The following is a 26,960-nucleotide window of genomic DNA, read 5'->3' as shown; positions in this document are numbered from 1 at the left end:
CTCTGCACATGCCAAAAACCAACTTTCATTTGTTTTATATGTATAATATAAACATTTGACGTGTGTTTGTGTATGTCTGTAGTGTTGGAGATGGAGTCCAGAATTAGAGTAAGCTAGAACCCTCAACAATGACTTATATCCCCAATTCCTATTTCATTCTTTTTCAAATACTGATCATGACCCCCTAAACTAATTTAACAACCCAGTAACTTGTGGAACCTGGAGTTTAAAAACACTGATTTTTAGATTTTACATTTTTGTTGATTCTGAGAATCAAACCCAGAGCCTCCCACAAATTAGGCAAGTGTTCTGCCCCTAAGATCATCGCAAGCACTCACACTGCTCTTCAGGGATTAGCAGTCACCCTCATGTACTCTATAGTGTGTGGAGTATGTCAACTAAACCCCCAACTGTTCCTTTCACCTGATCTGAATGGCCAAAAAGTACAAAATGTTTATAAAAGCAAGAACTATCCAAACAGATGCTCTGAATAGAAGTTGATATTGAGAATGTTTTTTTACTGGGTGTGGTGGCAAACACCTTGGATTCCAGCACTCTGTGAGGCAGAGGCAAGCAGACCTCTGTGAGTTCAAGGCCATCCTGGTCTACATAGCCAGGGATACACAGCCAGGGATACACAGGAAAACCCTGATCTCGAAAAACCAAGAAGAAGAATGTTTTCTTCAGCGATAGGGCTTTCTATTCTAAAAGGTGCTTACGTGACAGCCTGAGGACGAACCACAACTCCACCAGTACAACGACTGGGTCTCCTAGGAGAATCTGTAGCCATCGTTTCATTCATAAGACCTGTTTCCAGAACAAAAGAAAAAAACACATCATTCAAGCTGGGAAGCAGGGTTTTATGATTATTCACTAAAGATCCCTTTTCCAAGCTGTGATAAACCATGAAGTTTCCTAGAAACTCACTATTTAGCTCTTGCTGGCCTGGAACTCCCAGAGACCTGCAAGCCAAAGTGCTGGCATTATAGGTGTGTGCTACCACACCCAGGAAGATTCTTTTGTTTTTCTAAGATAGGCAGTGGTGGTGGTGCACGCCTTTAATCCCAGCATCAGAAGGCAGAGGCAGGTGGATCTCTGTGAGTTAGAGGCCAGCCTAGCCTACAGAGCAAGTCCCAGGACAGGCTCCAAAGATACACAGAGAAAGATAAGAGAATAAGAACCAAATGGGAACTCTTAACACTGGATCACTTATAAAAACAAACACAGAACCCAGTGTGGCAGAAAACACCAGTAATCCCAGCACCTAGGAGGCCGAGGCAAGGGAATTGCCGTTGAGTTTTAGCGCAACACAAGCCAGAGGTACTTAGTATGACTCTGTCTTAAAGATTAAAATTAAAAAAAAAAAAAAACTGGCCAGGGGGATGGTGATCCATGCCTATCATCCCAGCACCTGAGAGGTGAAGGCAGGAAGAGCAGGAGTTCAAAGTCAACCTTAGCTACACAGCCACTTCCGTAAAGGATGGCCCACATGAGACAAAGACCACATGGAAGTGACATGATATCATGCTACCTTCAAATAAATCTGCTGAGGACCAATGTGTAAAACTGTGTAGCCACATTTAAATACTTTTTAACCTCCAACTATTGTAACAGAATCGCCAGCCTGTAAACAAACACGTAATATAAACCCATATGATGTCAGGAGCCCCTTGGCTTTTCCCACCGTCTAAGGAAGTCCTGGTCTTTGACTATCTAATGAGCTTCCCAATCACTGAGGTGGTTTTAAGAGCATAGAGTCTACCCGGTTAAGGTCAAAGTGGGGCTGACAACTGGACTAAAGATTTCTTACAGGGTTCAAAGAAAGCCCACAGCCTGGAGGTAAACTGGAAAGAGCCTACAAACACCACTTTTAAGTAGGGTGCACTCTACCACCTCCTATGAAAACTCCCACACTGTTATCTCCACACTTCTAGACAACCCAAACACCCTTGTCCCAACTAGTCCAGGTAAGCCTTTCTCAGGCAGTACCCTTCACTAGTCCCCCTCAGCACTCTCTTTTCCATTCCACCCTTTCTTACCGAACCAGTCTCCCCACCTCGCTCCTTTAAGGGCCCTGTCACCTGAGGACAGCTCCTCGCGAGCCCCTCAGGCCCCACTCTCCCCAAAGCCAAGGGAACAGCCCTCCCCACTTCACCTCCAAAGCCCAGGCACCACTGCCCCCGGCCGCCCTCTGGCCTCTTGCCCAGCTCTCCTCCAGTTTCAACACCATTCCCCCACGTCAACTGGGGCTGGCCGAGCCCTGTCCCCTCCTGGTGCCTGTCCCCTTTCCTCTCCAAGCCTCCCCCACGCCAAGGACCCGCCAGCCTTCTCACCGGCCGCTCCGCCGGTAAACGCTGTTCTCCAGCTCCAGGCTCACTGTTTGGAGTCTCCCTCGTGATTGACGGCTACCACTTCCTACCACACCTCGGCGGAACCACCGCACCAGCCAATCCCAGGAGCAAACTGGCCCCGGCGCGGCACCGCCCTTGGAGGTCAGCTTCGCCAACCAGCAAGTAGGAAAGAGGCGGACCCGCCTTCGGAAGCCATCCAATCCGCTGGGGCTGGAGGGAAAACACAACAGTATGGAAGTTCGGGTGAAGCGGCCGGGTCAGGTTCGGTTGCGAATGCAGGCGGCAGGGGAGAAAAGGCAGGCGTGTCAGCCGGCCTGGAAGGGGCGCCTCGGTGGCTTTTCTGTTTTAAGAAAACGCAGCCTGCTCCAGACACCTGCCAATCTCAGCCAGGAGTCTCCGGCGCGGAGCCCGTGGCCAGGGACACTGGTGTGTTTACATCGAATTCTCGCGACAGCTGATTCGAAGCTAAAAGCACGTGGACGTGGCAGCTGCCAATCACTTTTTCCTGGCCACTCAGACTGCCCTAGCCCGCCCTCCGCCCCGCCTGCGGCGATGTGTTTACCTTCCGGGAGTCTAGGCTGGCCGGTCCCTGGTCAGCCCGGCCGCCGGGTACGTGTCTGAACAAGATCTGAATAAGGGGCCTGTAAGAAATTTTGTTGGGGTCCTTAACGGTTACTGTCATAGATATGGATGTTAGTGAACATCTGGAAATGGAGAGAGGCACCAGAGTTTGGAGGGAACCTGTTGGGCAATACAGGGATCCATAGCGATTCTAAGAAAGATGTCTGGGGCTTTGCAAGGTGGGCACTGGGAAGATCTTAAGGGTCCTTGGAGTCTCAACAAGTCACACACTGGGAATTCTCACTTGAGAAACCCACACTCACGCTCGTATCTGTGCTTTATCTTTCCCCTGATCATGTTATTAACCCTGTGCCTAAATCTATGTTTAAAATCTCTTTTTAAGGGATTGGGGTAGCACATGCCTGTAATTCCAGTACTTGGAAAGCAGAGACCAGCCGGGTCTACATAGCAAGTTCCAAGCCAGTCCAGTGCCATCACTTTGAGACCTCCTCTCAAATGACTGTATCATTACCTTCAAATGATAAGGGACTTCTTTCCTTATTGAGCTCTTCATAATGTAGAAACACAAGGGGGAAAAGAGAACGTTTATGAATGAGAATGTTGCAGTTTTGACGTGGACCCCGGGGGAGCATACAGTTCAGTGGCTATGAGACTCCTAACTTAAATGTCTCAGTTGACCACAATGGGAGTAGGAAAGGGTTTTGTTTTGTGTTGTTTTTTCCTGTTGTGATTCTGACTAAGCAAGTGGTCTCTGGATGGGACTCTAGGGTTTCCTGAGATAGGCAGGGAATAGACAGCTGCTGTAGCCATGTAATGAACTGGTTCAATTCATCTTCTAGTTTAACTTCAGGGTCAAAAGACCTCTCAGGGCCTTCAAGGTGACTGGGACGGTAAAGGTCCCTGCTGCCAAGCCTGACCACCTGAGTTCAATGCCCAGGACTCAACATGGAAGATGAAAACAAGTTGTCCTCTGACTCCCACACATGTACCATGGCATGAAAGCACCCATACCCACCCACCCCCACAAACTAATAAATAGTGATTTAAAAGAAATGTTAAAGATCTCTTCTTTGTCATTATGCTTAGAAGGAAAAGCCAAAAGAATCAGATGTTTAGGACCATCCTTCGACACATTCGAGGCAGCTTCTTCTACACAAGACCTGTGTGTGTGTGTGCATGTGTGCGTGTGCGTGTGCGTGTGCGTGTGCGTGTGTGTGTGTGTGTGTGTGTGTGTGTGTGTGTTTGAGCTGAGGACCAAGCCCTGGGCCTTGTGTCATTTTAGTTGTTCCCCGGTCTCCCCTGTAATTCTTTGTTGTTGATGATTTATTATGTATACAGAAGAGGGCGCCAGATCTCATTACAGATGGTTGTAAGCCTCCATGTGGGTGCTGGGAATTGAACTCAGGACCTCTGGAAGAAAAGAACCTCTGAGCCATCTCTCCAGCCCCATAATTCTTAAGGGAATGTGAGAGTGTGTGTGAACCTAGTAGGGGAGAGTGGTTGGAAAGTTCTACAGGTGGAGGGGGCTTGGAGGAGAGGTGAATAGCCAGAGCTGGGAGCAGAGTTACAGGGTAGGCGGCTAGTGGTGGAGAGGCTAGGAACTGAACTCTGTGTTGTGCAGGATTGTGCAGGATGAAGACCAGACTGGGCCACATGAGACTTCGTCTCAGTAAACAAACACCATAGATTAGCCTTGGTGGCTTACACCTGTAATCACTGTGATTGGGAGACTGAGGCATGAGAGCGAGAGAGAGAGAGAGAGAGAGAGAGAGAGAGAGAGAGAGAGAGAGAGAGAGAGAGAGAGAGAGAGAGAGAGAGGGGGGGGGGGGAGGGGGGAGGGGGGAGGGAGAGGGAGAGAGAGAGAGAGAGAGAGAGAGAGAGAACCCAAACTAGACACTCCCAATTCACATACTTTAGGTTTTGTTTGGTTTTTGGTTTTGGTTTTGGTTTTTTTTGTTTTGTTTTGTTTTCCAAGACAGGGTTTCTCAGTGTCCTGGATCTCACTCTGTAGACCAGGCTGACCTCGATCCCCCTGGCTCTGCCTCCCAGGTGCTGGGATTACTGTGTGCCACCACGGCCGGCTTTTAGTAACTTTTGGTATCTGCTTTTAGCATCAGTTTGAGACAAGGTCGATAAGTAGTATACTCTCATTAGCACGGTTCTATGATATAGCACCTGACTTTGGTTGGTCCCAGGAAGAATGAGGACCTCACTAAATAGCTTAGGATGAACTTGAACTCCCAATCCTCTCACCCCGCCCCAGATGCTAAGACTACTGGCAAGCATTTTGCCACATCCAGATATTTTTCTTAACCAGGACCAGGACTATGAAGTTCATTTTCTTTTTCTTTTTTTTTTTTTTTTTTTTTTTTTTTTTTTGGTTTTTCAAGACAGGGTTTTTCTGTGTAGCTTTGCGCCTTTCCTGGAACTCACTTGGTAGACCAGGCTGGCCTCGAACTCACAGAGATCCGACTGCCTCTGCCTCCTGAGTGCTGGGATTAAAGGCGTGTGCCACCACCGCCCGGCAAAGATCATTTTCAATGAAAGAGAATTGGCTTTGTTCTGATTATTACCAAGTATTATTTTAACAAATTACTAGCTGGGCATGTGTCAGATTTTTTAGCGTGATAGACTACCTTTCAAATGACTACCGAAGAAAAACCTAAAGTCCCCACTTGTGGTATTGCATGCCTATAATCCAGGATTGCAGAGACTGAGACAATTTGGTAGCAAGTCTGAGTCTGGCCTACATTCCAAAACTGTCTTAAAGAACAAAATAAGTAAATGAATGAAAAACAAATGAAAATTTTAGAAAGAATATGATAGGGCAAAGAAAAGTTAAATGAAATTAAAACGTAAGGATGTGGTGCTAGGAAAAGTTGGTAATAGCTAAAAAGATTACTGAAGGATACAAAGCTACAGAGCCAAGTTCCGACAACCAAAAGAAATTAACTCAGCGACTCTTCAGGACTGGTTAGTGGCAGTTGTGAGGACATGTGAAAAGTAGACCTAAACAGTGCTGGGTACAGGAGTGAAGACAGCTCAGTGAAGCCAACTAATTTACAGTTAGCATGCTAATAATTATCAAGAGGGTCCTGTGACTCCATTTAAAAGCATTCCCAAAGCCATCCCACTGGACCCCACCTCCTAAAAGTTTTCAGTATTTCAACAGCCAATCTGTCGAGCAGTCAAGCTTTTGTTTTGCTGGAGTTAGCTATCAAATGCAGAGCCTTGTGTCTGAAGAGATGGCTCAACAGTTAAGAGCACTGGCTGGTCTTCCAGAGGACTTTCATTTGGTTCCCAGCACCCACTTGGTGGCTCACAACTTGTAACTCCAGTTCCAGGAGATCTGACACCCTTTTCTAGCCTCTATAGGCACTAAATATATACATGGTGTACATACTTACCTACAGGAAAAAAAGTCATATACATATTTTTAAAATACAGGGCCTTGCACCTGTCAAGCTCAATTACTCTAAACCCCTAATCCTTTTACCTTTCCTGATCACAATTCCTGACCCACATTAATCTCTCTGATTTTGTTTTATCCATTATTGTTTTGAGACAGTCTCACGTATCTCAGGTTGGCCTGTAACTTTGTAGCTGAGGATGACTTTGAACCCCTGATCCTCCTGCCTCTACCTCCTGAGTGCACAGTTACAGGCATATGCCAATATACCTGGTTTATGCATTGCTGGGGTCAAACCCAGGACTTCATATGTATGAGACAAGCACTCTACCAACTCAGTCACATCCCCAGCCCTCAATGAGGCTTCTTGTTCCAAATTAACACTTTAAGAGTACAATTACACACACACATGATTTATATACTCTTGTACTATAGTATTTCCCTTTAGGTTTTATTGGGTTACCAGAGAAAGGGGCCAGAGTTTTACTGAACACTTGCAAACTATAACTGAATCATATTGTTAGGTATTTAGTTTGTTTCTATGTGATCTATATTAAAATAAGAACTCAAGAGTGCAAAAAATGAGTATATGTATTTCTAGTCAAGAAAGCACAGATATATCACACAACTGACTGTTAGTACCTACTATTAAGAGTCACCAACAAAACGCCAGCAACATAAAGAGCAACAGTTCACTGATTTATTAGATGGACATACTCGTATAATCAATGAAAACTGTATGATATAAAATAATTTAGGAAATGTTGGGAATTAGCAGCACCATCTGTTATTGAAATAGCAAGAAAAACTTCACGTATTTTAAGCAAACACTAGAAGAGGGAAACTACATGTCCTAATGCCACTGATCTGAGACAAATGATGGTGTTTTAGGCAAACACACCTCCTTCTATGCCAGAGATTTCAGTAAGCACATCAGATGTACTGTTCTAGAAAAATGCTACCGAAGTTAAGAGATACTGCATAGTATAAGTGGACAAGGAGACTAAAATCAGCTACGTTAGCGTGGCTCAATGCTTTTCCTATGAAATGTTTAGTTATGGATTATGAAATGAGAAAATATTTTTAAAAGACACTAATGGTCCCTAGGAAATATTAAGTGGAGCACAGATCACTAGGAAAATACATCACTTTTCCAGTTTGCTTACTAATTTTCTTTAAAAAGTCATGTGTTCTTCACAAGTGGTGTATACAAGTGTGTAATAAGCATTTTAAAAAGTTTAAACACATTTAAAATCTTAGAGATTCTTCTGAGTTTTCTTCAACATTAGCCCTGTTGTCATAATTACTGTGTGTGTGTGTTAGAGTAAGAGACTGAACTGGTGTAAAGGATACAAATTTACACACATTTTACAGCAACTTATTCCCTACATCTACAAAATTCACATTTATGATACAGGCAAGTACAAGGCCAGGATAAAACTGTTAAATTCCAAAAAGTCTAACTGTATACTCTTTATTTCGTCCCCTTAAAAAAAGTTCAACTTCGGCACCAAATTTAAAAAGCCCTCACATCCTAGGTAGGGAGAACCCCACTTCCCAGGTCCACCTCAGCACACACACACAGTTTTCCGGTGCTGCTGTAGGAGAGGATTCCCCATCTTCTTCTGACCCCTGAGTCTCCGCCGCATGGTCAGTTTGACCGAGTGCCTGCGCTGGGACGCTGCAGGGAGGCCCGACGCCGGGGCCCCGCTACTCCGACTTAAGCCATTTCGACGGTGCTTCTTCAGCAGCGGGCCCGAGTTGGATTCTTCCAATGTCCTTTTAAAGTTGGCCGGAGGGGTCCTTTCAACCTCCTGAGCTTTCATCTGACCTGGAGTTGACATCTTGACATTTTTCTGGTCCATGATGGTATTTGTGGAATTGGTGGGCACGAGGCCAACAGACAGGGTATTAGTCAAAGTATCATGAATCCTTAAAGTCAGGGCTTTGGGACAGTTTTCTTCAAGTGCCTCTGAATCTTTTGAGGTCATCACTACAGTCTGGATACTCCCTCGAGCTATCTCAGCTGGAACCTCTAAAAATTTCTCTGAGAAGGCATTACTACGAACAAGGGCAGGTATATGGTCCTTAGAGTTCAATCTTGGCCATGGATCTTCTTCCAGTGACTAGAAAAAGAAAAGGAAAAATACTCAATAAAGTGACACAGTAAGTTCTTATGACGTTGCTAAGAAGACATAACCATGGAATGCACTCGGTTCCTTTCACATGTATTTATTGCACCAGGTTGGGGCAGGGGGGCGGGAAGGGGGGTTGCTGCAAAGAAAGTAATCAATCCAAAGGTATCAAAAGAGGAACCCCACCTTTATCACAACAGATGGAGAAGACTCATGTGCTCACGGGAATGTCTCAACTACAGCTTGGACCAAAAGATACTGCAAAGCTTCAAAACAGACCCCTTAGAATAGCTAGCCACAAGCACACACTTTGCCAAGCCATTCACACTGTGCCAGATGCAGAAAAGAGCAAAATTACTGCTTATTGATGTTTTTATTTCTTTAACCATAAATTTAATGAGGCAGAGTTTCTCCTTGTAGCTGTCCTAGATCTCACTATATAAACCGGGCTGGCCTTGAACTCAAAAGATCTGCCTGAGCCGGGCGGTGGTGGCACATGCCTTTAATCCCAGCACTCGGGAGGCAGAGGCAGGCGGATCTCTGTGAGTTCGAGGCCAGCCTGGTCTACCAAGTGAGTTCCAGGAAAGGCGCAAAGCTACACAAAGAAACGCTGTCTCGAAAAAACCAAAAAAAAAAAAAAAAAACCTGCCTGCTTCCATCTCCCCAGTGCTAAAATTAAAGGTGTATGTCACCATTGCCAGCCCAAACTCTATACTTTCATTTGTGTGCAGTAATAAAACTATTGAAGAAATTACTCGAATTATTTTACATAAAATCCTTTTTACCCCATAAGCCCAAGAAAAACTTATTTTGACAAGCCAATAACAACATCCCAACTTTCTGATAAACAAGGCCAACCTACCTACATAAACACATTCTCAATTTTAATATATGATGAAACAAGTAGGGTGAAAAAGAGCAAATTCCTATTTAATGCATTAAAGACCTACAGGCTTACATTATTATCATCATATATACTTATATAAGTACAAATAACTTCTTTTTAAAAATTACATTTTGGGGCCAGTGAGATGGCTCAGCAGGGTAAAGCACTTGCTGCCAAGCCTGACAACCTGGGTTCAATTCTCCTGGACCCACATGGTAGAAGGAGAGAACCAATGCCCACAGATTGTCCTAGAATCTCCATACATGCACACTGCCATGGCATGTTATATATAAACACATATGTACACACAAAATAAATGTAATTAAATTTTTGTGTTAACTACACTTTTCAAAAACGTGTGCGTAAGCACACACACCACAATATGTATGTGCAGAAGTCAGGGGAAGTTACAAGTGTTCTCTCCTATTACTCAGCAGGCCCCAGGACTGAACTCAGGCAGCAAGCAATGTCAACAACCAAGCTATGTCCATGGCCCTAAGTGGCCTTTTCAGAAAAACTGGGGACAGTGTGTCATGTAATCCAAGCTGGACTTGAACTTGCTATATAACTAAGGATGACCCTGAATTTCTGATTCTCCTGCCTCTACTTACTAGTGCTAGATTACAGGACAGAACAACACTCAGATTTATATAGTACAAAGGGCAGTCAGTGCTCTTAACCACTACGCCATCTCTCCAGTGCCCCTTCCTAAATTCTAATTTGTGACTATTATCCATGTAGAAAATGTAAAGTACAAAATTAAAGCAATTATGTCATAATGAAAACTCAGATAGTAATTTGCCCATCCCACAAACATCAGACACCAGACATCAACTGACAAAACATGTTACGAAGGGACCTTATGAAGAATGGCAATAGACAGGGCTGGAGAGTTGGCTCAGAGGTTAAGAGCACTGGCTGCTCTACCAGAGGTCCTGAGTTAAATGCCCAGCACCCACATGGTGGCTCACAACCACCTACAATGAGATCTGGTGCCCTCTTCTGGCCTGCAGGCAGAACACTCACTGTCTACATAATAAATAAATCTTTAACAACAACAACAAAAAAGAATGGTAGTAGGCTTTTCTTTTTTGGAGACAGAGTCTCACTATGTAGCCTAAAGTCATCTCAAACTGTCCATATGGCCCTTGAACTTGAGATGGCCTATCCCAGCTTCCCAAACACTAGGATTACACATGCATGACATCATACCAGGTTTGTGTGTAATATATGCTTATATACAGTATATGTGTGTGGACATTCCTGTGTGTGAGTGCAGGTGCTTTTGTGTCACGGCACAAGTGAAAGTCAGAGGGTAACCTTGGGTGTTGGTCTAGACTTCCACCTTGTTCGAGATAAAGCCACTTTGTGGCCGGGCAGTGGTGGCACACGCCTTTAATCCCAGCACTCCGGAGGCAGAGCCAGGCAGATCTCTGTGAGTTCGAGGCCAGCCTTTTCTACAGAGTGAGATCCAGGAAAGGCGCAAAGCTACACAGAGAAACCCTGTCTCAAAAAAAAAAAAAAAAAAAAAAAAAAAAAAAAAAAAGCCACTTTGTTTTTGTTTTCTGTTCTGAATACCAGGCTAGCTGGCCCATGATTCCAAGGATTCCCCTTTCTCTGCATTCCATCTCCCCACAGTGGTGCTAGGATTACAAAAGTTCCGACTGTATGTTCAACTTTCCCATGGATTCTGGGGATTGGTAAACAAATCATTGTGCTTACATATCAAGCATTTTACCCACTGAGACATCTCTCAAATCCCTCCTTCTCCTTTCCAAGAGAGGATCTTGCTAATATTACCCAAGATACTCCATGAGATCATATGCTAAGAAATTTTTGTTGTGACAGTATCTCACTCAAGTCTGTAGCCCAATGATCTCAGACTTGCAGTGATCCTCCTGTCTAATCCCCCCAGGTTCTGGAATTACAGCAGGAGTCACTACATGAGTTGTTAGGGAACAAGAAAGGAATGTAATTTTCCTTGAACCCATGATCCTCCTACCCCAGCTGTCTGAGAGGCACGCAAAACAAACATGCCTGCCTTGGAAAGAAACCTCTAACATGAAATTTCTTTTAAGCAAGCCAAGCGTGCAAGTGCACACCTGTAATGCCAGCACTTAGAGATGAAGGCAAAATAATCAGGAGGTCACAGCCAGCTTACAGGTATAGAAAGAGTGTGAAGCTAGCCTGTGATACAGAAGACCATATTTCAAAAAACTAACATCAAATAAACAAAAATTTTCATTTTTAAGTACTATGGGCTGGTGAGATAGTTCAGTATGTAAGGCAAAGATGCTTTCAACATAAAAGCCCGGCAAACTTAGTTCAATTCCCAGAACCCACATAAAATCAAGAGGAGAAAAACAGCTCCACAAAGTTGTCTGACCTCCACATGCACTGTGGGATACACACCCACACAGCAATAAATTTAAAAAGAAGCTGGGCATGGTGGTGCATGAATTTAATCACAGTATTTGGGAAGCAGAGGCAAGCAGATCTCTTTGAGTCCAAGGCTAGCCTGGTCTACAGAGCGAGTTCCAGGACAGCCAGTTCTACACAGAGAAACCCTGTCTCAAAAAAAAGGAAAGAAAATTAGAGTAAAGGTTAAGAGTGCAACTCTGTGGCAAAATGCTTGCCTAGTTTGATGCCCAGCACAGGGGAAAAAAAATCACTCTGATCTAAGTTACAAGTCTGCTGAAACTATGAAGCAAGCCTTTGATCATAGCTATTCAGGAGTGTAAGACAGGAGGACCACAAGTTCAAAGTGAGCCTAGGCTATACATTAAGTTCAAGGCCAGCCCAAAGTGAACTAGGATAGAACTTAGCAGTGGATGCTTGTGTAGGTATACAAGTGCTTCACAAAATATAAATGTTTTACAAATATTCATAGATTCATAAAAGGGATCAATAAATTCTACATGTTAATGTATATCAGTGACCACAATCATTTTTTGTTATATACACATAACAAGCTTCAAACTAATCCTGTGTGAGGACAGCTCTCTCAAGAACTGAGGATATATATGGCTTAGGGCAATGTACCCAGCACTCACAATGACCTGGCTGTATATCTCTAAAGAACTGAGGATATGGCTTAGGGCAATGTACCCAGCATTCACAATGACCTGGCTATAGATCTGGGCAGAGGGAAAGGGATTGTTGCAAGAAATAAATTATACAGCAAAGATCCATCATTTTCTTGAATTTAATTAAAATCTAAATTTCTGTTTTAATTAATTAAGAAGGTATGATTGTAGATAAATGTAACCCCAGCACTTGAGGACCAAGAATTCAAGGTCATCCTCAACTACACAATTAGTCTGAGGTCACCATGGGCTACATACTTGAGACTTGGTGGTTTAATCCTGACACTTGGGAGGCAGAGACAGGCAGGTCTACAGAGGCAGTTTCAGGACAGCTAGGGCTACACACAGAAACTCTATCTCAAAAAAAAAAAGAACAAAAAACAAAAACTGATAGAACTGTTTAGGGAGAATTAGGAGGTGTGATCTTGGAGGATGTGTGTCACTGAGGGCAGACTTTGAGGTTTCAAAAGACTTGAGAGACTCCCAGGGCTGACAAATGGCTCAGCAGTCAAGAGAACTTGTGTTCCAGAGGACTCCGATTCAATTCACAACTATCCATATTTCCAGCTCCGGGGGATCCAATGCTCTCTTCTAACCTCCCAGGGCACCAGATATGCACAAAGTGAACAGACATACATTCAAGCAAAACACTCATACACATAAAAATGAAATAATAATAATAATTAAAAAAAAGAGCTTTCAGCTGTTTTTTTTTTTTTTTTTTTTCGAGACAGGGTTTCTCTGTGTAGCTTTGCGCCTTTCCTGGAACTCACTTGGTAGCCCAGGCTGGCCTCGAACTCACAAAGATCCGCCTACCTCTGCCTCCCGAGTGCTGGGATTAAAGGCGTGCGCCACCAACGCCCGGCCTTTTTTTTTTTTTTGGTTTTTCGAGACAGGGTTTCTCTGTGTAGCTTTGCGCCTTTCCTGGAACTCGCTTTGGAGACCAGGCTGGCCTCGAACTCACAGAGATCCGCCTGCCTCTGCCTCCCGAGTGCTGGGATTAAAGGCGTGCGCCACCAACGCCCGGCTGCTTTCAGCTGTTCTTTAACTCTGCCATCATAGACTCTACTCCTCTGTAACTGTAAGCCAAATTAAACACTTCCTTTTATAAGTTGTCTTGGTCATGGTGTTTTATCAGCATTAGAAAAGTAAGTAACACACATTAAAATAAATACTCTAAGCATGAATTTTACGTAACACTAACGTAACTTCCCTTTTCTTGGGGGAGGTCTTTTTTTTGTTGTCCCCGTTGTCGTCGTCGTCGTCGTCGTCGTCGTCGTCGTCGTCGTCGTCGTCGTCCCCTCCACCCCCCACCCCACCCCACCCCACCCCTGGCCGCCCCCGCCGAGATAGAGTTAGCTTTGGAGGCTATCCTGTAACTCTTTTTTTTTTTTTTTTTTTTTTTAAGATTTATTTATCTATCTATTATGTGTACAGTGTTGTTTGTGTGCATCCCTGCAGGCCAGAAGTGGGAGCCAGATCTCATTACAGACCATTGTGAGCCACCATGTGGGTGCTGGGAATTGAACTCAGGACCTCTGGAAGAGCAGCCAATGTTCTTAACCTCTGAGCCATCTCTCCAGCCACCTGGAACTCTTTGTAAACCAGGCTGGCCTCGAACTCACAGAGATCTGCCTCCTCTGCCTCCCAAGTGCCGGGAGGAAAGGTGTGTGCCACCACCACCACCCGGCATATCATAACTTTCAAACTGTAGAAATGGGCTGGGGAACTCTCAGGCAGGCAAGTGTTTCCTGTGTATTAGGACCTGAGTTTTGATCCCCAGCATCCACGTAAAAGGCAGGCATGGTGCACATGGTTGTAATCCCAGGCTGGGAAGGTACAGAAAGCCTGGGACTTGTTGACCAGCCAGCTAAACTACATGGTTGAGCCCCATGTCTCAGAAACCTAGATGACATCTAAGGAAAGACCCAAGGTTGACCTCTGGCCTACACACACACACACACACACACACACACACACACACACACACACACACACACACCTACCCCTGAAGCACTGAATACCTTGACTGGTGGTGTAGAACTTGGGGAAGGAGTCATCACACAGGTTTCTTGGCTGTTGTAAGTAGGGCTATCAGTCAGGTTCAGAAAGAGCTCATCTTCACTGGTGAAGCTCCCCTGACTGTCTACTCCTGGAGAGATGCAGATTACGATGGCACTCGTGTTATCTGCTCGGAGCATGCGCTGCCTCCAGCGGCCAAGCGCTCGATTCACAAGCATTTTGGCACAGGACTGTCCTTGCTCACCCTATATTTAAAAGAACAAGGGGAAGGAAGAGCATTAACTCTCATTGACTTACCAACACATATATATCAAATTAAGAACCTAGGTGGATTTAGTGAGATGCCTCAATGGGTGAAGGTGTCTGTCATCAAGCCTAATGATTCAATTTCTCCAGTTCAGTCCCCTAAACCTACACAGTAGGAGGGACTAGCTTCCCTTCAAGTTGTTCTCTGACCAACACACATACACAACCACATGAATAAACACAACAAAAACATAAAAAAAATTATTATAAACAATACTGTGTGACCAAATAAGTAAATAAAATTCAATTCTCAACACTATCCAAAATCTCTATAATCATGGTAAAATAATGTATCTGTAAATTTAAAAAATAAAATAAAGTTGGCAGGGCAAGTGGTGCATGCCTTTAATCCCAGCACTCCAAGGCAGAGATAAGCAGATCTCTGTGAGTTTCAGACCAGCCTGGTAAGTTCCAGGACAGCCAGAGCTATAGAGACCCAGCCTCAAAAATAAAAAAATAAATAAAATCTTGTGGTTAAATTTGGCACACGTGTGACAGGTGTGAGGGTACAAGCCTCTAATCTCAGCACTGGAGAGGCTGAAGAAGAGGAACCACTAGCCTGGGATATAAGAGAGACCTACCTCAAAACAAACAGCAACAAGGGTTCATTCTGGTGTTTTTATCTCTAACTTTAGGACAGTTACAGAGACATAATCTTTAAAAGGAAGTAAGTTACTATAAATATAACTAATAAGACAATTAGGCATGGTAGAAAAAATGCTGCAGAAGCCAATCTCCTCCAATAGAACTTCTGAGCCAACCATGGTGACATGCATGTACCAGTAGTGCCAGCTACTCAGGAAATGGGAGGAAGATCACTGGTGCCCAAGACCAGGGACCCACACTGATAACTCACAGGGATAGCCTAGAACATCTTAGAGCTCACTGTGTAGGCCAGGCTGGCCTGGAACTGGCGGTCTTCCTGCCTCGTGTCCTAGGTACCATGATTACAGATGCTCACTACTACACTGAGAAGTGGTTTTAATAGGGAATATCGCCGGGCGTGGTGGCGCACGCCTTTAATCCCAGCACTCGGGAGGCAGAGCCAGGCGGATCTCTGTGAGTTCGAGGCCAGCCTGGGCTACCAAGTGAGCTCCAGGAAAGGCGCAAAGCTACACAGAGGAACCCTGTCTCGAAAAAACCAAAAAAAACCAAAAAAAAAAAAAAAAAATAGGGAATATCATGAGCTTTGAGTTACAGAAACATTTTATGTACCATAAAAGAAAAATCACTGCCTATGAAATTACAATACACCGTTTGGAAAAAGGATTCTAACTTCAGTGATGTAAAAAGGCAAGACATGCATGATGGTGCACACTTGGAGTCCTACCACTAAGGAAGGCAGGAAGATCAGGAGTGCAAGGCCAGCCTCAGCTCCTTGAATCTGAAACTAGACTGGGCTATATGAAAGCCTGCCTCAAAAAAACCAAACCAAACCAAATACAAGGCGTAAAGTATGCATCTAAACTGACCAACGGCAGTGCCAGTGTTGACCACTAACTCTTCAGGACACAGGGTTCACATGGCAACACCAGCCATCAGGAGGACTCACTGTGAAGGATTCCTCTGCCTTTCACTTTTTCAGCAGATCTGCTTTACTTCCCAGAGAAGCTCCATGGAGAAAAATAATTCCACACAAGTCTTGGGGGGTGGTTGGTTGGTTGGTTGGTTGGTTGGTTGGTTGGTTGGTTTTGAGACAGGGTCTCCCTATACAACTCATGCTGTCCTGGAAGTAACTCACTATGTCTACCAGGCCACCTGCCTCTCCTCTGCATCCCAGAGTGCTGAGATAAAGGCGTGCGCCCCCACACACACACAAACACAAGTTATCTCACTTTTGTTATCCCACAACCACTAACTACAAAACACTAAGTCTCTGGGTAATAAAAATGGACTTCAACAGGTCTTAGCTTTAACAAACTCACAATTTGATGAGACTGATAGTTATACAGTCTGTTTGCCTAACTAGGTGCTGAGGACTGAACATGAGGCATGGTGGTGCATGCATGCAATCTCAACTACAGGAAGGTAAAGCAGGAGGATTAATCCCAAAATTAGACCCAAATTCTAGTCAACCCAAACAACCCAAACAATTCAAGAGAGACCCTATCTTAGAGAGTTAAAAAAAAAAAAAAAAAGGCTGGCGGTGCAGCTCAGGGCTACCTCACTGGCCTAGCATCTGTTATATTCTGACCCCAATTCTTAGTGCCAGAGAACCAACACCACTCTACACATTATGCTAAGTGAATGCTAGATAAAAAGGCCCTGTAGTGCCAGGCGGTGGTGGCGCACGCCTTTAATCCCAGCACTTGGGAGGCAGAGCCAGGCGGATCTCTGTGAGTTCGAGGCCAGCCTGGGCTACCAAGTGAGCTCCAGGAAAGGCGCAAAGCTACGCAGAGAAACCCTGTCTTGAAAAACCAAAAAAAAAAAAAAAAAAAAAAAAAAAGGCCCTGTAGTATATGATCATACTTACAGGAAATATCCAAAGTAGGCAAATACATAGAAACAAAAAAGCCCAGTGGTTGAAAGGCACATGGGAAAAGGAGGACAGTCACTGAAAATGGTTATGAGGTTTGTTCAGAATGACAAGACACAAGATGAACATCCTTTAGCTAGACTCACGACCACAGACAAAATGACCCAAACATTTCAGACAATATCAAACCACTGAGTCGCTTCTCACCATTAAGCATTTTTTCTCCTCTTGATCTTGGCACATGGAGATGGCATCTTGAGGCGGAATCATATTCCAAAGCCCATCACTTCCCAGGATAATATACTTGTGCTTCTGGGGATCAAGAGTGTGGACACTTGTGTCTGGTTCAGGTGACACCACAAACTTACCACTGAAGAAATCATAGCTCCACAAGTCACCTAGGTGAAGGGAACAGAAGATGCAGTAATTATTACTTTCAAGATAAGAGTGTCACATCAGCAGAATCCCCAGGTCCATTTCCCATAGGTGCAGAACAGCCCTGACAATATCCAAAACCCATGCAAACAGACTAGGGACAAGAGAACTCCCTCGACATGCTGAAGAACTAGCAAGGGGATTTGCAGCAAACAGCTTCCTTAACCTTAAAGCAGTGCTAAAGAAAAATGCAAGATGAACTAAGCAGTCTCAGAAGATCCCACGTTTTCTCTCATTTGTGGCTCCTAGATTTTAAGCAGGTACATAAGATCATGTATTTATGGAGTAACTCGAATAAAACTGTCTAGGGGAAACAATGGGGACTAATGGCAGAGGGGGCATGTAGAATGCAGACAAGAGGGCATGGGAGACAATTTCTCAAAGTACAGACATACTTAAAACATTTCAATCAAAACTAGGCCATGGGGTGGAGAGATACATCAGAAACAAGGGTGCTTACTGAGCATGTGCAAAGACCTGGGTTTGATCCCCAGAATCAGAGCTAAATAATTAGTATATATTTATTTAACTTTTTAAAACAACAATGAAAAAGAAAACTATCTCTTGACTGACACTTCTAATACTACACTGGAGTTCCTTCTCAGTCCAGTAGGATAATAAAAATACAGGTGAACTGAATAGGAGGAAATTATTCATGGGTAATATCATCTGTACAGAGAAAAACCAAATAAATTATTTGCTTCTGAATGGCTCTCTTTTTCTCAGCCCACTTCCTCCTAGGGAATGCCTTTTTCTTCTTTAATTAAAAAAATTTAAGGAGTAACATAGATTTAATAGGTACTAGGCCAGTGAGATGATTCAATGGCCAAGGGTGACTGCTGCCAAACCTGACAACCTGAGTTTAATCCCTGGGACCCACACAGTGGAAGGAGAGAAGCGACTCTCAAAAGTTGTCCTCTGACCTCCACATGTGCGCTGTGGCATGCATGCACATATACAAATACATATATAAATTTCTTTTTAAAGAATGGACATTAAGAAGACAGAAAGAGAGGGTTGGAGAGATGTCCCAGTAGTGAAGAGCACACTGGCTGTTTTTTTTTTTTTTTTTTTTTTTTTGGTAGTGGCACATCCCTTTATTTCCAGTACTCAGAAGGCAGAGACAGGCAGATCTTTGTAAGTTTGAGGCCAGCCTGTTCTACAGAGCAAGTTCCAGGACAGCCAAGGCTACACACAGAAACCCCAGTTTTTTGTTTTTTTTTTTTGTTTTTTTTTGTTTTTTTTTTTTTTTTTTTGAGTAAAACTGAAATTTATTATATGCCACAGTCGTCCTACGGACCTCCATGCTATATATATATAGCCTCTATGGTTCTATGGGTTGTGGTCTGATTGTTCATTTTATATCTAGAATCCACCAATGAGTGAGTACATACCATAACTGTCTTTCTGGGTTTGGGTTACCTCACTCAGGATGATATTTTCTAGTTCCATCCATTTGCCTGCAAATTTCATGCTTTCATTGTTTTTCTCTGCTGAGTAGTACTCCATTGTGTATATGTACCACATTTTTTTCATCCATTCTTCCGTTGATGGGCATCTAGGTTGTTTCCAGGTTCTGGCTATTACAAATAGTGCTGCTATGAACATAGCTGAGCATGTATCTTTATGGTATGTATCAGCATTCTTTGGGTATATGCCCAAGAGTGGGATGGCTGGGTCTTGAGGTAGTTTGATTCCTAATTTTCTGAGAAACCGCCATACTGATTTCCATAGTGGTTGTACAAGTTTACATTCCCACCAACAGTGTAGGAGTGTTCCCTTTGCTCCACATCCTCTCCAACATTGGTTGTCATTGGTGTTTTTGATCTTAGCCATTCTAACAGGTGTAAGGTGGTATCTCAGAGTCGTTTTGATTTGCATTTCTCTGATGATTAAGGATGTTGAGCATTTCTTTAAATGTCTTTCAGCCATTTGTAGTTCTTGTTTTGTGAATTCTCTGTTTAGCTCTTTAGCCCATTTTTTAATTGGACTGTTCAGTGCTTTGATGTCTAGTTTCTTGAGTTCTTTATATATTGTGGAGATCAATCCTCTGTCAGATGTGGGGTTGGTGAAGATCTTTTCCCAATCTGTTGGCTGTCTTTTTGTCTTATTGACTGTGTCTTTTGCCCTGCAAAAGCTTCTCAGTTTTGAGAGGTCCCATTTATTAATGGTTGTGCTCAGGGTCTGTGCTGTCGGTGTTTTATTTAGGAAATGGTCTCCAGTGCCAATGCGTTCAAGAGTGCTTCCTATCTTCTTTTCTATTAAGTTTCACACTGGCTGTTCTTACAAAGGACAGTTATATTACAGTTCAATTCCCAGTATTCGCATGACAGCTCACAATCAGTCTCATGGGATCTGAAACTCTCTTCTGGCCTCTGAGGGCACTGCACGTATACATGGCACATAGACATACGTGCAAGGAAAATAACCATACACATAAAAAATTTTTTAAAGATTTTTAAACCAGACTACATAAGAGGCACTTAGAAGTAGGCCAATATCACACCGGGCAGTGGTGGTGTACAACTTTAATCCCAGCACTCAGGAAGCAGAGCCAGGCGGATCTCTGTGAATTTGAGGCCAGCCTGGTCTAGAGTGTGAGATCCAGGACAGTCAGAGCTACACAGAGAAACCCTGTCTTGAAAAAATAAAAAATAAAAATTTAAAAACAAAATGGAAACAAAGAATGAAAAAGGGCAGTATGCACCCAACACACAGAAGACAGGCTTCTCAAGAGTTACCTAAAAATTCATTAGTAAAATATTTTGCTTGTTTGTTTTTGTTTTTTCAGACAGGGTTTCTCCATGTAGTTTTGGTGCCTGTCCTGGATGTCACTCTATAGACCAGTCTGGCCTCGAACTCACAGATATCCACCTGGCTCTGCCTCCCGAGTGCTGGGATTAAAGGCATGCACCAACGCCGCCCGGCCTACAGTCTGAATTTTTAAGTTCCTCACAATTCATGCTTACTACATCACAGAATATCATTTCTGATGTTCAAAGGAGGAGCCTCCCAACATTGGCAAGTAGTTGCCTCCTTGGTGAGGTCATTTCCCCTTTTCCCTCAGTAGAGGGCGCTGAAAGGACACCAGGAGCAGTTCCTCCAGTTCCAGAGAGCTCTTTGCTAGATCCTGGGTGAGGCACCTCACAGCTAAGCTAGCAAGTCTAAAGAAAACCAGCAAAGCAAATGTCAGACCACCAACCAACTGCCCCCAAAATGCCATCAACTCTGCTGTGGCTCACCTATCCCAGCTCCAGTGATCTAGTCTCAAAACCACAATTAAAATAACGTGTTATAACATAAATCTTGAAGCCAGTAATGGGGAATAGTCATTGCTTATAATACCAGCACTTGTGAAGTGAAGGCAGGAGAATCAAGTCTTAGGCTAGCTCAGCCATACAGCCAGTTCTTCAAGTTAGCCTGTACTATATGAGACCACATCTTTAAAAAAAAAAAAAGGGAGGGAGGGAAGGAGGGAGTGAGGAAGGGAGGGAGGGAGGGAGGGAGTCAATGAGATGATTTGGTGGGTAAAAGCACTTACCACCAAGCCTGACATCCTGAACTAAATTCCCAGCACCCACACAATGGAGGAAAATCTGGGGAGATGTTCTCTGACCCCCGGGAGAGCACTGTGGATGTGTGCACCTACTCTTTACCCATCAGCCCTCCACAGGCGTGAGCACACACAGTTGAGGGGCGGTGGCAGCTACACAACTCTGTAAATGTATGCGACAAACCCTTCTGTCTCTTCTCATTGTGAGGTCAGCCCAAGACCTAGGTCAGGCCAGGGAAGGGGTCAACCACTGTCAATCTTTTTCCTCAGCTTTTTGTTTGTTTGTTGGTTTGGTTGGTTGGTTTGGTTTTTTTTGCTTGTTTTTTTCTTCTCATTTTTAAGACAAAATTTCATTAGGTAGCCCAGACTGGTCTTGAACTCAGGCTCCTGCCTACACTTCCCTAGTGAAAAGGACAGCTGAGATATAAGTAGTTGACAGCTCAGCTCTCCAGGCAAACAATCACTTGATAAATGCCTTTCCCTTCCTTAGCTCATGAGGATAAAGATCTTGTACTTACTGTATTTCATACACACACACAGCACTACACATTTATCTTCCAGCCAGTTCCCTAACTGCCTTCAGAGCCACGGGCAGAGTCCAGGGGTTGAGAACACCCGTCTGTTATTATATGTAAGGTCCCAAGATCAATCTAGCACTGAAAAAAAAAACAAACTACTCATTCACAACCGATGTGCCTCCAACGTGGTGGGATGAAATGTGGGGGATCAAACTTGGGCCTTGGATGCATTAGGCAAGCCATCTACAACTAGGCTATAATCCCAGCCTCAAATGCATTACTTATTTTTGGGTGGGGGAGGGGTGTTGTGTGAGGCAAGTCTCACTGGGCTAGCCTCAAACACACCATCTCCTGGTCTTAGCCTACATAAATGCTGATTTTTTTTTTTTTTTTTTGGGCTGAGGCTCGAACCCAGGGCCTTGAGCTTGCTAGGCAAGTGCTCTACCACTAAGCTAATCCCCAACCCCATAAATGCTGAAATTAGAGGCACTGCACCTGCCTCCTGATTTTGAAATTGTTATGGTCAAGGCACACATAACAGTTTTATTGTAACTCATGACTTATCAACTAAAATGGCAAAAATCAGTTGGGTGTGACAGTACACACCCAAAGAATGAGGCAGGAGGATTCAAGGCAAGACTAGACTATAAAGTCAAGTCAATATAAGTTCAGACTAGACTATAAAGTAAATTCAAGGTCAGTCATCTCTAAAGAGATGGTTCTCAACCTGTGGGTCACAACACCATCAGGGCCCACACAACCCTTCACAATCATTGCACATCAGATGTTTATATTATGATTCATAACAGTAGCAAAAATAGTTATAAAATAGCAACGAAAATGATTTTATGGTTGGGGTCCCCACAACATGAGGGACTGCATTAAAGGGTCGAAGCATCAGGAAGGTTGAGAACCTTTGTCTAAAGTGACTGCTATGCTTTCTAGGGCTTCACAGCAAGACACTGTCTCAAAATACAAACAAACATAAAGTTGCAGATGTGTCTAGGTGTGGAAACACACACCTCTAATTTCAGTTCTCAGAAATCAGAAGCTAAATGATCATGAAGTGGAGGCTAGACTAGGCTACGTCGTGAGACCCTGACTCAAAACAAACACAATTATAAATATCAAAACAGAATACAACGTTGGGCAGTGGTGGTGCAACACCTTTGATCCCAGCACTCGGGAGGCAGAGGCAGGTGGATCTCTGTGAGTTCGAGGCCAGCCTGGTCTACAGAGTGAGTTCCAGGATGGGCTCCAAAGCTACACAGAGAAACCCTGTCTCAAAAAACCAAAAAAACAGAATACAACACCGTCTCTGAGGCACCACTGGCAGTTAAAGGTTGCTGGGAATGGGAAATGTTCTCTTCAGTGACACAGCTGCTGGGAAGTTGTGCACACTCCAATAAGCAGCGATTACCCATGCTCATGCAAGCAATGCCAGTTAAACTCAGTGGACCACACACGTGCACATGTGCACATACACTCAGACGTGAAGGAAGGACTGGGGGGGGGGGCGGGGGCGCACGACAAAAGGAGTAATGAGGATGAGGATGAGCAAAATATTGTCAAAAATAAAAAGTAAGACAAAGGTGGGTGGTGGTGCACACCTTTAATCTCAGCACTCAGGAGGCTGAGTCAGGCAGATCTCTGTCGATTTGAGAAACCCTGTCTCAAACAACAAAACGAAAGACAAAGAAAACCCAATACTTATCTCGTAGATTCAACTACTTTTTGACATTTTCCCTATTGTTTAGTCCACATCCTCACCTGTATTTAAATTTTCTACAGGACTATCATTCTGACTGGAGTAAGATGAGATCTCAATGTAGTTTTGATTCTCATTTCTCTTATAGCTAGTGAAGTTGAACGGTTTTCCATATGCATATCAACTATTTCTCTGTTGTTTTTAAACATTCTCCCATTGTATTTATTTGGATACGTGTCCGTGTGCACACACGAGTAGGGGTGTACATGTGCCAGGAGATGTATATGGAGATCTGAGAACAACTTGAGGGAGGGGGCTCTCTCTCCGACCACATGGGACCCAGAGACAAAGCACCTTTAACCTTTAGCTTTACTGGGCCATTTACTTGGCCCAGTATTTTTGGGTTTTGGAGACAGAATCTCACTATGTAGTTCTAGCTAACCAAGAACTCACTGACTGGGCTAGTCTCAAACCTGAAGAATCCTCCTCCCTCTGCCTTCTGAATGCTGGGATTACAGGCATGAGCCATCACATTATGCTCCAGATAGTATTTACCTGTAACATAATTGTTTATTATTGAGGCAGGGTCCCAGCCAACATGAAACTCACAGAGATCTGCCTACCCAAATTTACCTCCTGGAATTAAAGGCATAGCCACTTCACCCAGCGTGGGACATTTCTCTAGACTCCTTTAATCTAAACTGAGCTTTCCCATTTTTGAGCAGAACAGTACATAAAGGGTATTATGTCCTCAGTACATCACACACTGGGAGGCATGCAACTATCTCTTACGGTTTAATTTTTATTATCTAGTCTGAAAACCATACTTTTAGTGTGCCTGGGCTCTGACTGCAACTCATCATGTCTACCTCACCAACTGCAGCCTTTTTGTTCAGTTTTGAGACAGGCTGTCTTGTATGCTAATAGACCTTGACTCAAACTCATTATGTAATTGAAGATGACCTTGAACTTCTGATCCTTCTGTTCCTACCTCCTAAGTACTGAGATTACACGTATACACCATGACTCCTAGTTTATTCAGTACTGGGATTGAACTCTGGGCTTCGTATGTGCTAGGCAGGTGTAGCAACTGAGCCACAACCCCAGCCCAATTCCAGAAATTTGAAAATTCCTGATAGACTGTATAATCTTCCCCACATCAGGATCCATGCCTGAAATATTTTTCACAAAACCAGCCCATTCCCTACTTTCAAGTTGCAGCTAAAGTAATATTCCCTAAAGGTAGCATTTCAGTCACACTGTGTACTTTTCCTTTCTAAAGTCTTCTTTATTGATTGCAGCACTGTTTCTTCCTTTCAAAGTATTTCCTAATCTAAAATGACTTCTTTTATTTCTTCATTGCCTACTGTAACTCCCTAACTACATGGCTTTATTCTATGACAACAGTCTGTCTATCTGCATTACACCTCCAAAGCCTACCAAAACACCTGACACCAGCGTACTCGGGTATTTACTTAGCAGAAACAAATTGGTATTTTCTCAGAAATTTTCTTTAACTTTTCATGCATTGGTGTTTTGCCTGCATGTATATCTGTGTGAGGGTGTCGGATCCCCTGGAACTGGAGTTACAGAGAGTTGTGAGCTGCCATGTGGGTGCTGGAAACTGAACCCAGGTCCTTTGGAAGAGCAGCCAGTGCTCTTAACTGCTGAGCCATCTCTCTAGCCCCAAGAATTTTCTTTAGAAAAACTATCCTCATGTAGGGTAGCCAAAGCAGGTATTTCAGTAGCTGTGACTCTCTAGTCTCAGCAATGTGTGGTGACTCCCACCTATAAGCTCAGCCACTTGGGAGGCTGAAGGAGAAGAACCATCCTGAGGACAAGGCCACACCGGGCCATAGAGTGCTATCAGGCCAGCCTTAGCTATAGTGAGACCATCTCAAAAACCAAACAAAACAAGGATATTCTTCCCACTGTGCCCCTCCTACTCTTGTGAGTTCTCTTTCAACTTTTTATTTGTTCAAAAATAAATAAAAACAAGCAAAGCAAAACAAAAAATTTCTAGTCTTCATTCTAAAACCAGATCTACAAAAAAAAAAAATTTTTTATTTTGGCATGGACAATTTATTTACCTAAAAAGTGAACAAACAAACAAAAACTGCTGAAGCCTAAGAATGCTAAGAGCTGAAATGAGCAAGAACACTGAAAAACAGTTTTAATTCTAGCATCAAGCCTGGACGGGCACACATATATATCATATGATATACATGTACCTGAGTGGGTGTTGAAAACCAGCAAGACCTCCAACACAAATCCTAAGCCAAGAACAAGAGGTGCTGGAATTGTAAGTGAACTCTTAGCGCCCATTTCCAGGGCTTTCAGCATCTCTCATCTTACCATGTAAAACCTCAGCTCTCCATAGCATCTGTTCTTTTACCACCGTATAGTGCAGAAAAGACAGCATGCTTTTACCAAGTATAAATCATCTTACCGAGTGCTCTTGCTACAGCCAGAAAAGGAATCTGATCAATGACTGTGCTCCTTCTAACAGGTCCACTGTGAGAGAGTCGAGGTCTTTTCCAAACTACACGATTCACTCCAGACTTGTTCATCACACTAAAAAGGGAATAAAGTTCACAAGTAGTCTAAATGATTAACATATAACCAAGCCTGATATGTAAGGAATTAATAAAATGAGATTACATTATCATAAAATGACGTTTCAAGAACAAAGATATAATAAGCCAAGCTTCCTGCTATAAAAAGACAAACAAAACAGGGTAGGATTTACATGAAAGGAATTGGACTAGAGTAAGCCAAAGAGAACCTACTGCAAACAATATGAAAATGGAGAGCTAGGACAAAGACAAGCACAGGACGACAGGATTCCAAGAGCAGGGAAGGTCAAAACGACTGAGAAATGGAAAACATTTACAGAAGACACATTTAAAAGCGTTTTCCAGTTTCTTGGAGATGAGGAAACAAAAGAATGTCAGCTGCAATATTCTGACTTGAAGACTAATAGGGGCTGCGAATGGTGATTCATTCCTTGGAAGGTCGAGGCAGAAGGCTCAACTCCTGTTTGGACTCAAGATTCCTATATATTTCAAAGCATGAAACTAGCCCTGGAAAACAGCTTTATAGATACTTATCTGGGAGTTACAGAATAGGAAAATCCTCCTACAACTTTGCCATAGAAACAATAAAAATCGTTAATTAGTATATAGAAAAGTTAGTCACCACAGGGTACCTAAAACTTTTGTATGGTTAATTATTTGGAGGGGAAAAAATCAAAGTATAATAGTGATGGTTGCTCATTCTGTGCTTGGTGTGACTGAATGGGATTTACTTAGAAGAAAATTGACCCTTATTTCAAATTAATCATAGTTTCTCTGAGTCATGCTCTCTGACACACACATACACAAAAATTCTCTAATTTTTTTTTTAAGATTTATTAGCTGCATGTACACTTGCATGCCAGAAGAGGACATCAGATCTCATTACAGATGTTTGTGAGCCAGTGTGTGGTTGCTGG

At 43.4% G+C, this 26,960-nt stretch overlaps 2 protein-coding genes across 10 annotated transcripts in view; both read right to left on the bottom strand.

The window, feature by feature from the left end:
- The window catches only part of Bcas3 (BCAS3 microtubule associated cell migration factor), a 502,165-nt gene extending 499,370 nt beyond the window's left edge, over positions 1–2,795 (bottom strand). For 3 of the 9 annotated variants that reach the window (XM_016001738.3, XM_042282536.2, XM_006983187.4), the window contains exons 1-2: positions 2,334–2,795; positions 720–807 (exon numbers count right to left, since the gene is read on the bottom strand). In XM_016001738.3, coding sequence (XP_015857224.1) covers positions 720–802 — 83 coding nt within the window. In that variant the 5' untranslated portion in view covers positions 803–807; positions 2,334–2,795. The remainder of the gene's footprint in view (positions 1–719; positions 808–2,333) is intronic. The other 6 variants (XM_016001736.3, XM_016001739.3, XM_006983186.4 and 3 more) reach the window with 4 other exon arrangements.
- Positions 2,796–7,800: 5,005 nt separating this feature from the next.
- Positions 7,801–26,960, bottom strand: part of Ppm1d (protein phosphatase, Mg2+/Mn2+ dependent 1D) — a 37,599-nt gene continuing 18,439 nt past the window's right edge. Inside the window, exons 3-6 of the mRNA XM_006983185.4 lie at positions 25,917–26,041; positions 17,461–17,651; positions 14,474–14,716; positions 7,801–8,468 (exon numbers count right to left, since the gene is read on the bottom strand). Coding sequence (XP_006983247.1) covers positions 7,911–8,468; positions 14,474–14,716; positions 17,461–17,651; positions 25,917–26,041 — 1,117 coding nt within the window. The 3' untranslated portion in view covers positions 7,801–7,910. The remainder of the gene's footprint in view (positions 8,469–14,473; positions 14,717–17,460; positions 17,652–25,916; positions 26,042–26,960) is intronic.

Source organism: Peromyscus maniculatus, chromosome 8 (assembly GCF_049852395.1).
Source record: "Peromyscus maniculatus bairdii isolate BWxNUB_F1_BW_parent chromosome 8, HU_Pman_BW_mat_3.1, whole genome shotgun sequence".
Lineage (NCBI taxonomy): Eukaryota > Metazoa > Chordata > Mammalia > Rodentia > Cricetidae > Peromyscus > Peromyscus maniculatus.
Note: the sequence above shows the minus strand (reverse complement) of the source record. Positions and strands in the feature narration are given on the sequence as shown.